The following is a 15,000-nucleotide window of genomic DNA, read 5'->3' on the forward strand; positions in this document are numbered from 1 at the left end:
GCAGAACGACAGATTTTTACCTTGTGAGCTCGGGGATTCGATCCAGCATCCTTTCGGTTACTAGCCCAATGCTCTAACCGCTGCCCCCCACCAAAAAATATTTAAAAAAAATAAAATAATAATAAATAAATATAAATACAAAATTATAAAAAATATATATATATATAATAAGAATAAAAACATTTAATAAAATAAAATGTATAAATAAAATATAAATAAAAATAACAATTCAATTCTATAATTAATAATATTAAAAAATTTTTTTGAATAATCTTACAAACTATCTTATGAACTTCTTATTATTTTTGTTTTGTTTTACTTCTCAAGTTTTTGCGCAAGAAGTGTATTGTGAATCTGGTCACACTGCCACCAAGGGCACAGCAAGCGCGCATGTCCTGATTTCACTAATTGGGACATGGTCCTGGATAATCATTATTTTGTTGTTCCTTGATCTATAGTCCATCAATCATCCATCAGGATACGGATTTCACAATCAGAGCCACTGAAAAACATGAAAACATGGTCTTAATGTGAGGATACCTGCTGAGCCAGGTAGAGGTAAAGGGAGGGAGAGCCAGATAAAGGGAGGGAGGGAGAGCCAGGTAGAGGTAAAGGGAGGGAGAGAGGGAGAGCCAGGTAAAGGGAGGGAAGGAGAGCCAGGTAAAGGGAGGGAAGGAGAGCCAGGTAAAGGGAGGGAGGGAGAGCCAGGTAGAGGTAAAGGGAGGGAGAGAGGGAGAGCCAGGTAGAGGGAGGGAAGGAGAGCCAGGTAAAGGGAGGGAAGGAGAGCCAGGTAAAGGGAGGGAGGGAGAGCCAGGTAAAGGGAGGGAGGGAGAACCAGGTAAAGGGAGGGAGGGAGGGAGAGCCAGATAAAGGGAGGGAGGGAGAACCAGGTAAAGGGAGGGAAGGAGAGCCAGGTAAAGGGAGGGAGGGAGAGCCAGATAAAGGGAGGGAGGGAGAGCCAGGTAGAGGCAAAGGGAGGGAGAGAGGGAGAGCCAGGTAAAGGGAGGGAAGGAGAACCAGGTAAAGGGAGGGTGGGAGGGAGAGCAAGATAAAGGGAGGGAGGGAGGGAGAGCCAGGTAAAGGGAGGGAGGGAGAGCCAGATAGAGGTAAAGGGAGGGAGAACCAGGTAAAGGGAGGGAGGGAGAGCCAAGTAAAGGTAAAGGGAGGGAGGGAGAGTCTGGACACCAGCCCTGGCTGCCTGAGATCATTATGCTCATTAAAGGGGAATCAATTATCAGCTTCATCCCACAGCCAGAGCCACAACAGCCGAGTCAATAGGTAAAGTGTCCTCTCCAAGAAACTAGAGTGGGTTGGGAGAGGCTTGATGCTCTGAGCTGTGTGGTTGTTAATTGACTGCTTTAGTTATTGTTTGTCTGGTTTTTCAAGACAGGTTGTCCTCGATGACTGAAAATGAATTTTTATTCCATTTACATTCCATTGAATTTGTTGTTGTTGTTCACTAGTAATATGTCTTGACTGTCACAGCAAGCCTACATACACTGAGTGTACAAAACATTAAGAACACCTTCCTGGCCTCCCGAGTGGCTCAGTGGTCTAAGGCATTGCACCGCAGTGCTTGAGGCATCACTACCGAGCCGGGTTCGATCCCAGGCTGTGTCGCAGCCGGCTGCAACCGGAAGACCCATGAGGCGGCGCACAATTGGGTTAGGGGAGGGTTTGGCCGGCCTGGATGACCTTGTCCCATCGCGCTCTAGTGACTCCTTGTGGTGGGCCGGGCACATGCACACTGACTTCATTCGCCAGTTGTACGGTGTTTCCTCCGAGACATTGGTGCGGCTGGCTTCCGGGTTAAACGAGCAGTGTGTCAAGAAGCAGTGCAGCTTGGCAGGGTCGTGTTTCAGAGGGTGCATGGCTCTCAACCTTCGCCTCTCTGTAGTCCGTACGGGAGTTGCAGCGATGGGAAAAGACTGTAACTACCAATATGGGAGAAAAGGGGGTAAAAAGTAAAAAAAGAAAAAAACAACACCTTAATGCCCAATATTGCCCTCAGAACAGCCTCAATTCGTCTGGGCATGGACTGGGCAAGGTGTCACAAGCATTCTACAGGGATGTTGGCCCATGTTGACTCCAATGCTTCCCACAGTTGTGTCAAGTTGGTTGGATGTCCTTTGGTTGGTGGACCATTCTTGATACACACAGGAAACTGTTGAGTGTGAAAAACCCAGCAGCGTTGCAGTTCTTGACACAAAGCGGTGTGCCAGGCACCTACTACCATACCCCATTCAAAGGCACTTACATCTTTTGTCTTGCCCATTCCCCCTCTGAATGGCACACATACAATCCATGTCTCAATTGTATCAAGGATTAAAAATCCTTCTTTAACCTGTCTCCTCCCCTTCATCTACAGTACACTGATTGAAGTGGATTTAACAAGTTATATCAATAAGGGATCAGAGCTTTCACCTGGATTCACCTGGTCAGTCTATGTAATGGAAAGAACAGGCGTTCTTAATGTTTTGTACACTCAGTGTATATACAGTTGAAGTCGGAAGTTTACATACACTTAGGTTGGAGTCATTAAAACTGGTTTTTCAACCAATCCACAAATTTCTTGATAACAAACTATAGTTTTGGCAAGTCGGTTAGGACATCTACTTTGTGCATGACACAAGTAATTTTTCCAACAATTGTTTACAGACAGATTATTTCACTTATAATTCACTGTATCACAATTCAAGTGGGTCAGAAGTTTACATACACTAAGTTGACTGTGCCTTTAAACAGCTTGGAAAATTCCAGAAAATGATTTAATGGCTTTAGAAGCTTCTGATAGGCTAATTGACATAATTTGAGTCAATTGGAGGTGTACCTGTGGATGTATTTCAAGGCCTACCTTCAAACTCAGTGCCTCTTTGCTTGACATCATGAGAAAATCTAAAGAAATCAGCCAAGACCTCAGAAAAAAAATTATAGACCTCCACAAGTCTGGTTCTTCCTTTGGAGAAATCTCCAAACGCCTGAAGGTACCATGTTCATCTGTACAAACAATAGTATGCAAGTATAAACACCATGGGACTACGCAGCCATCATACCTCTCAGGAAGGAGACGCATTCTGTCTCCTAGAGATGAACGTACTTTGGTGCGAAAAGTGCAAATCAATCCCAGAACAACAGCAAAGGACCTTGTGAAGATGCTGGAGGAAACAGATACAAAAGTATCTATATCCACAGTAAAACGAGTCCTATATAGACATAACCTGAAAGGACGCTCAGCAAGGAAGAAGCCCCTACACCCCCCAACCAGACCCCGACATCCCCCAGCCAGACCCCTACACCCCCCCACCAGACCCCCCCAGTCCCCTACACCCCCCCAGACCCCTACACCCCCCACCAGACCCCCCCCAGACCCCTACACCCCCCCCACCAGACCCCTACACCCCCCACCAGACCTCTACACCCCCCCCACCTGACCTCTACACCCCCCAGCCAGACCTCTACACCCCCCCACCAGACCTCTACACCCCCCACCAGACCCCGACATCCCCCAGCCATGCTGACTAAACACATGGGTTAGTTTACAGTCTCATCATGCTGACTAAACACATGGGTTAGTTTACAGTCTCATCATGCTGACTAAACACATGGGTTAGTTTACGCTACAGTCTCATCATGCTGACTAAACACATGGGTTAGTTTACAGTCTCATCATGCTGACTAAACACATGGGTTAGTTTACAGTCTCATCATGCTGACTACACACACGGGTTAGTTTACAGTCTCATCATGCTGACTACACACACGGGTTAGTTTACAGTCTCATCATGCTGACTACACACACAGGGGTTAGTATTCATGCTGCAGTTCTATAAATACATTGTTAATCGCTGACACAGCGATATCTCCTGCTGATGAAAATCACTGGAGAGAATGGAAGAGCTAGGTCTCTGGGGGAAAGTTGCAGACAGCACGAGCCACATTAATAATTTAGTCTGTGCCCAATCATTTCTCTGTTAACTACTAGGCTACATCTCCAACCAGACTTCAACAAGATTCATACAAGATCTGTTATCTGAAGAATGTCATTTGACTGGTCTAGGTTTACAGTAGGCGTTTCCTTGAGAGGTTTAACTGGTACACGGGTCTGGTACTGTTGTCACGGTAATAAGAGTGTTGCATCTGGAAGCTTAAACCCCGTTTTAGTCAAGCCCCTTCAAGCCCTCCCAACAGCATGCATCAAATGTCTAAGTGTGTTTTTTCGAGCCGTTTTCCACAGAGAGCCCGATACAGGATACTCAGCCAGTCCTAGGGGAGTGTCTCAGTAAAAAGGGAGTGTCTCTGGCTATCATATAGACTAGATTACGGTAGTATCTTATATACACTGCATTACCGTATTATCATATACACTAGATTACGGTAGTATCTTTTTTACACTGCATTACCGTATTATCTTAGATACACTACATTACGGTAGTATATTATATAGAGTACATTACGGTAGTATCTTATATACACTACATTACGGTAGTATGTTATATACACTACATTACGGTAGTATGTTATATACACTACATTATGGTAGTATCTTATATACACTACATTACTGTAGTTTCTTATATACACTACATTACGGTAAAATCTTATATACACTACATTACGGTAGTATCTTAAGCTATTTGTGTGGTCAGACAGTTAGGCCATACACAGTGTTGGTGTGATTATCAGGCCATACACAGTGTTGGTGTGATTATCAGGCCATAGACAGTGTTGGTGTGATTATCAGGCCATACACAGTGTTGGTGTGATTATCAGGCCATAGACAGTGTTGGTGTGATTATCAGGCCATAGACAGTGTTGGTGTGATTATCAGGCCATAGACAGTGTTGGTGTGATTATCAGGCCATAGACAGTGTTGGTGTGATTATCAGGCCATAGACAGTGTTGGTGTGATTATCAGGCCATAGACAGTGTTGGTGTGATTATCAGGCCATAGACAGTGTTGGTGTGATTATCAGGCCATAGACAGTGTTGGTGTGATTATCAGGCCATAGACAGTGTTGGTGTGATTATCAGGCCATAGACAGTGTTGGTGTGATTATCAGGCCATAGACAGTGTTGGTATGATTATCAGACCATAGAGGTAAAAGGTCTCTAAGGTTGTACATCTGGTCTGTCTGGAAGGCATACTCCTGGTGTGTGAGGCTGAGAGCCCTTGATTTAACACACACACACACACACACACACACACACACACACACACTAAGACTGTGAAAGCCCTTGATGTTTGTGTCTGTCCACACCTTGATTTTGTCAGCCTTGGGGCGTCAATGACCCCCTCTAAGTCACACTATAATTACAGACCATTATAACACCACAGACACAGCCCCACTTCTGACAAGGATCTGTTAGGCTGACACTGTTATTATTGAATAAGTAATTTACTGTGGTGTTGACAATTTACTGTGTTCTTATTATGTTAGTAATGTTATAGCAGATGATAACTGTTATTATCGTACCCTACCATTTAATGTTTTCTAATGATAAAAAAATAAACTATGCATTCTATGCGTCCATGTCAAAGGAGGTTTGTGGCACCTTAATTTGGGAGGATGGTCTAGTAGAATGGTAAAAAAAATAAAACAAAACACATGGTTTCCATGATTTCCAGGTGTTTGATGCCATTCCATTCGCTCTGTTTCAGCCGTTATTGTGAGCCGTCCTCCCCTCATCAGCCTCCACTGTTCCATGTGGTTTATTGGAGATATTTTGACCTCTTCGGTCCTCGTCAAGTCTTCATGTTTTACTCACGCTTTCTTTTCCTTTTTTCTGCTCTTCCTCCCTCGCAGGAGGAGACAGGGAGCGGATGACAGCGAATCATGAGACATACCTTCTTATGGCCAGCACCCAGAATGACATGGAGGATTGGGTGAAGACCATACGCAGAGTCATATGGGCCCCATTTGGTGGAGGTTAGTACGTAGGGTCATATGGGCCCCATTTGGTGGAGGTTAGTACACAGGGTCATATGGGCCCCATTTGGCGGAGGTTAGTACACAGGGTCATATGGGCCCCATTTGGTGGAGGTTAGTACGTAGGGTCATATGGGCCCCATTTGGTGGAGGTTAGTACGTAGGGTCATATGGGCCCCATTTGGTGGAGGTTAGTACACAGGGTCATATGGGCCCCATTTGGTGGAGGTTAGTACGTAGGGTCATATGGGCCCCATTTGGTGGAGGTTAGTACACAGGGTCATATGGGCCCCATTTGGTGGAGGTTAGTACACAGGGTCATATGGGCCCCATTTGGTGGAGGTTAGTACGTAGGGTCATATGGGCCCCATTTGGTGGAGGTTAGTACACAGGGTCATATGGGCCCCATTTGGTGGAGGTTAGTACGTAGGGTCATATGGGCCCCATTTGGTGGAGGTTAGTTAGTACACCCATGATGCATGAGTTTCAGTCCAAGACTAGACTTAGTCTGTGACTGGTTCTATATGTTGTTTTTTAGCAAAATAAATCATTATTATCAGCAGGGTATGTCTCTGTGATTAACACTGTAGTGTCATTATTATCAGGAGGGTATGTCTCTGTGATTAACACTATAGTGTCATTATTATCAGGAGGGCATGTCTCTGTGATTAAACATATGGTGCTACTTGTCTTTCCATCTAGAGGCTGGAGTTGAATGTTTTGTCAAAAATAAAGCAAAGCTCATTCAACTCTGCGTTTGTTAAGGAAACATTTGATCTCTGAATCAACAACACAGATTGTGTGTTACTATGTGCTGATTGTATGCTCTAACACACACACAGACACGCGCGTACACACATACACGTGTTGATTTCGTCAACAGAAATAATGACTCAAATATTTGTCAAACAGCAATTTTTTGTAGTAGTTGATGAGACAGTAATTGACAAAATAGACCCAGAAAAAAAATATAACTAACTAAAATGAGACATGACAAAATTATCTCTGTCCAGTGGACTGGACAAGAGTTTTTGGAGAGATTGAGAGCTTTTCAGCGACAATCACAATTAATATTAGCAGCACAAATGCACCGTGCAGTTCTTGATTCTAGTCCTTACCGTTCAAAAAATATGACCCATAATACCGTTCAAAAAATATGACCCATAGTACCGGCACTACGTTTTTCTCCGTTCTATCGTGCATTGGCAGGCCGTAAACAAGGCTACTTGCGGAACAGACCATTAACCATTTGTTTAGGCTACACATTGTTCAGTCACGTTACCTCGTTAGCTAACGATAGCTAACAACCTGGGGCACGTCGTTCAACAGGATGCAACGTAAGGACTTGGGACTCGATTTCGGACTCAAGGTTTAGTGGCTCGACCACATCACCTGGCAAAACAGTCATTAACTCACGTTATACTTTTGGACACCAATGTTGCTGAGGCGTCTGTAAAATGTTGATAAGTCAGTGATTTATGTTTACTATAGGTTAGTGAGACAATACAAATGTGATGTGACTAAAATGGCCCACAGTTTTTGTCATTTTGACAATATCTATACTAAATCATTATTCAAATGATATTTTACTCAAAATGACAAAAAAAATAAAAGACTGGCAAATTTACAACTGTACACACCCACACACACACCCACACACACACACACACACACACACAAAGTAGGAAAACATGCACACACACTCACACACAACACAGCACCCTCAGCACACAGCCTCCTATACAGGAGGGCTTCCTTTGACGTTTTGCTGCAGTGGGGGACGCACACACACACACACACACACACACACACACACACACACACACACACACACACACACACACACTGAGACTGAGGCTATTGGAGAGATAATACCCTAGAGATGTGATTAAAATTGTGGGTCATGTTCTGTTTGGTCGGCCTGGTACTGTAGAGGCAGGGAGCTCGCTTAACCAAAGGGTTTGGCCAGGGATAGTTGTCTGTAGCTGTTCAGTGTCTGTTCCGTAGCTGTTCAGTAGCAGTTCAGTAGCTGTTTAGTAGCAGTTTAGTAGCTGTCCACCCCCACATCAATCAATCAAACAAATTTATTTATTAAGCCCTTTTTACATCAGCCGATGTCACAAAATGCTGTACAGAAACCCAGCCTAAAACCCCAAACAGCAAGCAATGCAGGTGTAGAAGCACAGTGGCTAGGAAAAACTCCCTAGAAAGGCCGGAACCTAGGAAGAAACCTAGAGAGGAACCAGGTTATGAGGGGTGGCCAGTCCTCTTCTGGCTGTGCCGGGTGGAGATTAGAACAGAACATGGCCAAGATGTTCAAACGTTCGTAGATGACCAGCAGGGTCAGATAATAATAATCACACTGGTTGTAGAGGGTGCAACAGGTCAGCACTTCAGGAGTAAATGTCAGTTGGCTTTTCATAGCCAATCATTCAGAGTTAGAGACAGCATGTGTGGTAGAGAGAGAGTCCAGAACAGCAGGTCTGGGACAAGGTGGCACGTCCAGTGAACAGGTCAGGGTTCCATAGCCGCAGGCAGAACAGTTGAAACTGGAACAGCAACATGACCAGGTGGACTGGGGACAGCAAGGAGTCATCAGGCCAGGTAATCCTGAGGCATGGTCCTAGGGCTCAGGTCCTCCGAGAGATAGAGAAAGAGAGAGAGAGAGAGAATTAGAGGGAGCATATTTAAATTCACACAGGACACCGCAAAAGACAGGAGAAATACTCCAGATATAACAGACTGACCCCTGACACATAAACTATTGCAGCATAAATACTGCAGACTGAGAAAGGAGGGGTCGGGAGACACTGTGGCCTTGTCCAACGATACCCCCGGACAGGGCCAAACAGGCAGGATATAACCCCACACCACTAGAGGGATATCTTCAACCACCAACCTACTACCCTGAGACAAGGCCGAGTATAGCCCACGAACATCTCTCCCATGGCACGAACCCGAGGGGGGCTCCAACCCGGACAGGAAGATCACGTCAGTGACTCAACCCACTCAAGTGACGCACCCCTCCTAGGAGAGCACCAGTAAGCCAGTGACTCAGCCCCCGTAATAGGGTTAGAGGCAGAGAATCCCAGTGGAGAGAGGGGAACCGGCCAGGCAGAGACAGCAAGGGCGGTTCGTCGCTCCAGTGCCTTTCCGTTCACCTTCACACCCCTGGGCCAGACTACACTCAATCATAGGACCTACTGAAGAGATGAGTCTTCAATAAAGACTCTCACATAGATAGGCCGACCATTCCATAAAAATGGAGCTCTATAGGAGAAAGACCTGCCTCCAGCTGTTTGCTTAGAAATTCTAGGGACAGTAAGGAAGCCTGCATCTTGTGACCGTAGCGTACTTTACTTGTAGGTATGTTTGGCAGGACCAAATTGGAAAGATGGGTAGGAGCAAGCCCATGTAATGCTTAGAGTTGCTGCGCAACAGCCTTTTACATTTATTTTGAGACGAATGGGAGATTCGATATAGGCCGATAGTTTTTTATATTTTCTGGGTGAAGGTTTGGCTTTTTCAAGAGAGGCTTTATTACTGCCACTTTTAGTGAGTTTGGTACACATCCGGTGGATAGGGAGCCATTTATTATGTTCAACATAGGAGGGCCAAGCACAGGAAGCAGCTCTTTCAGTAGTTTAGTTGGAATAAGGTCCAGTATGCAGCGTGAAGGTTCAGAGGCCAAGACTATTTTCATCAATGTGTCAAGCGATATAGGATTAAAAAACTTGAGTGTCTCCCTTGATCCTAGGTCCTGGCAGAGTTGTGCAGACTCAAGACAACTGAGCTTTGGAGGAATACCCAGATTTAAAGAGGAGTCTGTAATTTGCTTTCTAATGATCATGATCTTTTCCTCAAAGAAGTTCATGAATGTATCACTGCTGAAGTGAAAGCCATGCTCTCTTGGAGAATGCTGTTTTTTAGTTAGCTTTGCAACAGTATCAGAAATACATTTTGGATTGTTCTTATTCTCCTCAATAAGGTTGGAAAAATAGGATGATTGAGCAGCAGTAAGGGCTCTTCAATTCTTCACGGCACTGTCTTTCCAAGCTAGTTGGTAGACTTCCAGTTTTGTGTTGAACCATTTCCATTCCAATCTAGGAATCTTTGGGTTGTCCGAGAATTTATTGCACGGCTTTTGATTATCCTTGGTTGGGGTCTGAGCAGATTATTTGTTGCGATTGCAAACATAATAAAATGGTGGTCTGATAGTCCAGGTTCATGAGGAAAAACATTAAGATCCACAACATTTATTCCACGGGACAAACTAGGTCCAGAGTATGACTGTGGCAGAGAGTAGGTCCGGAGACATGTTGGACAAAACCCACTGAGTCGATGATGGCCCCGAAAGCCTTTTGGAGTGGGTCTGTGGACTTTTCCATGTGAATATTAAAGTCACCAAAAATTAGAATATTATCTGCCATGACTACAAGGTCCGATAGGAATTCAGGGAACTCAGTGAGGAGCGCTGTATACAGCCCAGGAGGCCTGTAAACAGTAGTCTCAAAAGTGATTGAGTCGGCTGCATAGATTTCATGACTAGAAGCTCAAAAGACGAAATGCTGTGAATAATTTTTTTTGTAAATTGAAACTTGCTGTTGTAAATGTTAGCAACACCTCCGCCTTTGCGGGATGCGTGGGAGATATGGTCACTAGTGTAACCAGGAGGAGAGGCCTCATTTAACACAGTAAATTCATCAGGCTTAAACCATGTTTCAGTCAGGCCAATCACATCAAGATTATGATCAGTGATTTGTTCATTGACTATAACTGCCTTGGAAGTGAGGGATCTGCCATTAAGTAGCCCTATTTTGAGATGTGAGAGATCACAATCTCTTTCAATAATGACAGGAATGGAGGAGGTCTTTATTCCAGTGAGATTGCTAAGGCGAACACCGCTATGTTTAGTTTTGCCCAACCTAGATCGAGGCACAGACAAGGAAGGTCTCAATGGGGATTGCTGAGCTGACTACACTGACTATGCTAGTGGCAGACTCTATCTTGGTCTATCTTTCTCTATGCTATCTCTATCTTGGTCTATCTTTATCTATGGTATCTTTATCTATGGTATCTTTATCTTGGTCTATCTTTCTTTTCGTCTATCCTTCTCTATGCTATCTCTATCTTGGTCTATCCTTCTCTATGCTATCTTTATCTTGGTCTATCTTTCTCTATGCTATCTTTATCTTGGTCTATCTTTCTCTATGCTATCTTTATCTTGGTCTATCTTTCTCTATGCTATCTTTATCTTGGTCTATCTTTCTCTATGCTATCTTTATCTGTGCTATCTTTCTCTATGCTATCTTTATCTATGCTATCTTTATCTTGGTCTATCTTTGTCTATGCTATCTTTCTCTTGGTCTATCTTTCTCTATGCTATCTTTCTCTATGCTATCTTTATCTATGCTATCTTTATCTTGGTCTATCTTTGTCTATGCTATCTTTCTCTTGGTCTATCTTTATCTGTGCTATCTTTCTCTATGCTATCTTTATCTGTGCTATCTTTCTCTATGCTATCTTTCTCTATGCTATCTTTATCTGTGCTATCTTTATCTTGGTCTATCTTTCTCTATGCTATCTTTCTCTATGCTATCTTTCTCTATGCTATCTTTATCTTGGTCTATCTTTATCTATGCTATCTTTATCTTGGTCTATCTTTCTCTATGCTATCTTTCTCTGTGCTATCTTTATCTTGGTCTATCTTTGTCAATGTTATCTTCTCTTGGTTTATCTTTCTCTATCTGTTGGTGTTTCCATCTTTTCCATTCATCGGCATTGTTCTCTCTGCTGATATCTCTGTCTACAATTAATTCTCTATGTTCAGCTGTAAAGTATAGGGACTTGAATAATTATCTTTAATTTACATTTCTTCGATTTAACTTTAGTCTGAAAAATGGCAAGCCTTTATTATACTTGAAACTAGTGTTATTTTTCATTGTTTGGAATATTTTTTCTAAAGATCTTGACATTTTAGAAAAGGTCCTCTGGTAAAGACGAAATGCGCAATGACTGAATACATTACTATCCTGTGAAATATTTACTGCTGCTGACAGTTCTTCTTCTACCCTCTCTGCTGTGTTTAAATGTGCATGTATATTGCATACCATTTACCAGGCTATTCTGTTGGATAATAGTAACTTTTCTGGATAATGGTTGTGGATAGAATATGTAGTATATCTGAAGAAAGAAATAGGATAAGCCTTGACTAGAACATAGCATGTATATATGAAGTGGGTAAAACAGGCTCTGTGAAATGGTAGTCATTTCATGGTGACAATATCCGAGGAATTTCCATTGCACTCTCATCCACAGCCAGGAGAAACGACCGTCTGACTGTCATTTTTAATTTGTATAGTTTATCCTCCGTTAGTCAGTACCTCTTCTAAGAGTGTGTGTTCTTTGATAAGCTCTTGTGGGATCAAAGACTGTGAAGAATATTTGTACAATTACATGATTTACAGACCCACTGGATCCAGTTCCCACAGAGCAGAGAGAGGAGAAAATCTAATCAAATCAAATTGCATTGGTCACATACGGATATTTATCAGATGTTATTCTGGGTGTAGTGAAATGCTTGCTCCTAGCTCCAACAGTGCAGGAACATCTAATAATACACAACAATACACACACACATCTAAAAAGGAAAAGAATGGAATTAAGAAATATATAAATATTATGATGAGCAATGTCGGACTCCGGAGTGTAAATATATATGTGATGGGATGTATAGACATTATGGACAGTATATATATATATGTGTATATAAATATATATATATGTGTATATAAATATATATATGTGATATATGTGATGGGATGTATAGACATTATGGACAGTATATATATGTATATATATATGTATATAAATATATACATATGTGATGGGATGTATAGACATTGTGGACAGTATGTGGATAGAATATGTAGTATATCTGAAGAATACGTAGGATAGAATAGTATATGTACAGCAATAGTTTAATAGGATGAACATGACTAGAATATAGCATGTACATATGAAGTGGGTAAAACAGTAAACATTATTCATGTGACCAGTGTTGCATGACTATCCTATGTCAGTCTCTAGGGTCCCGGCTTTGATGCACTTCCTTCTGGATGGTAGCGGGGTGAACAGGCCTTGATCCTCTGTGATGCGATGTGCAGACCGCACCATCCTCTGGAGAGTTCTGCAGTTGCGGGCGGTGCAGTTTCCGTACCAGGCGGTGATACAGCCTGACAGGATGCTCTCAATGGTGCATCTGTAAAAGTTTGTGAGGGTCTTAGGGGCCAAGGCAAGGTTGAAGAGGCGCTGTTGCACCTTCTTCACCACACTGTCTGTGTGGGTGGAGCATTTTACATTGTCAGTGATGTGTACGCTGAGGAACTTTAAGCTTTTTTCCACCTTCTCCACTGCAGCCCCGTTAATGTGAGTCCACGATTAGCTCCTTCATTTTGTTGACGTTGAGGGAGAGGTTATTTTCCTGGCACCACTCCGCCAGGGCCCTCACCTCCTCCCTGTTGGCTGTTTCGCAACTGGGAGAATAATGTAATATAAGGCTTTCTATTGTAGAGAAACCACTCAAACACACACCACTCAAACAAATAACCCCAATATGCTGAGAGAGAGGAGTTATGACCAACTTGAGACTATAGCCCTATGAAATAGTCTAACGGCATTGGGCTCTTGGCTTTAGATGAAAGGAATGGTGTGGACCAGCCGTAACCTTTTTCTGTACCACTAACTGGCTTTTGCTCTGCCCGGAGTACCCCTGGAGTACCCCCTCATGTGCATTTGACCAGTAATCCTATGGTCTCATGAGTCTTCTGCAGTACCCCCTGTGTACTCCGGTATATTTGTAGCAAACAGAGCGAGCAGTGGCGCGAACAAGAGCCACGATTGTAAATGTTAATGCATTTGGGAATAGAATGTATTTTTCTCATGGTCGTTCGCACCCAGACTTCCACAGCAAGGAGACCAAACTCTTCCTTCTCCTGAGGACTGATACTCCTGAGGACAGATACTCCTGAGGACTAATACTCCTGAGGACAGATACTCCTGAGGACTGATACTCCTGAGGACAGATACTCCTGAGGACTGATACTCCTGAGGACAGATACTCCTGAGGACTGATACCCCTAAGGACAGATACTCCTGAGGACTAATACTCCTGAGGACTGATACTCCTGAGGACTGATACTCCTGAGGACTGATACTGATACTCCTGAGGACTGATACTCCTGAGGACTCATACTCCTGAGGACTGATACTCCTGAGGACTGATACTCCTGAGGACTGATACTCCTGAGGACAGATACTCCTGAGGACTGATACTCCTGAGGACAGATACTCCTGAGGACTCATACTCCTGAGGACAGATACTCCTGAGGACAGATACTCCTGAGGACTCATACTCCTGAGGACTCATACTCCTGAGGACTCATACTCCTGAGGACTGATACTCCTGAGGACTCATACTCCTGAGGACAGATACCCCTAAGGACAGATACTCCTGAGGACTCATACTCCTCTGAGGACTAATACTCCTGAGGACAGATACTCCTGAGGACTGATACTCCTGAGGACAGATACTCCAGAGGACTGATACCCCTAAGGACAGATACTCCTGAGGACTAATACTCCTGAGGACTGATACTCCTGAGGACTGATACTGATACTCCTGAGGACTGATACTCCTGAGGACTGATACTCCTGAGGACTGATACTCCTGAGGACTAATACTCCTGAGGACAGATACTCCTGAGGACAGATACTCCTGAGGACTGATACTCCTGAGGACTGATACTCCTGAGGACTGATACTCCTGAGGACTCATACTCCTGAGGACAGATACTCCTGAGGACAGATACTCCTGAGGACAGATACTCCTGAGGACTAATACTCCTGAGGACAGATACTCCTGAGGACAGATACTCCTGAGGACTAATACTCCTGAGGACTGATACTCCTGAGGACAGATACTCCTGAGGACTAATACTCCTGAGGACAGATACTCCTGAGGACTAATACTCCTGAGGACTAATACTCCTGAGGACTCATCCTCCTGAGGACT

At 43.7% G+C, this 15,000-nt stretch overlaps 1 protein-coding gene across 4 annotated transcripts in view; it reads left to right on the forward strand.

The window, feature by feature from the left end:
- Positions 1-15,000, forward strand: part of arhgap24 (Rho GTPase activating protein 24) — a 202,460-nt gene that overhangs the window by 158,370 nt on the left and 29,090 nt on the right. For 3 of the 4 annotated variants that reach the window (XM_029692396.1, XM_029692397.1, XM_029692398.1), the window contains one exon: positions 5,805-5,927. In XM_029692396.1, coding sequence (XP_029548256.1) covers positions 5,805-5,927 — 123 coding nt within the window. Of the gene's footprint in view, positions 1-5,804; positions 5,928-5,973; positions 6,384-15,000 lie in introns of those variants that run through there. The other variant, XM_029692399.1, reaches the window with a different exon arrangement.

This window comes from Salmo trutta, chromosome 15 (genome assembly GCF_901001165.1).
Source record: "Salmo trutta chromosome 15, fSalTru1.1, whole genome shotgun sequence".
In the NCBI taxonomy this organism is placed as follows: Eukaryota; Metazoa; Chordata; class Actinopteri; order Salmoniformes; family Salmonidae; genus Salmo; species Salmo trutta.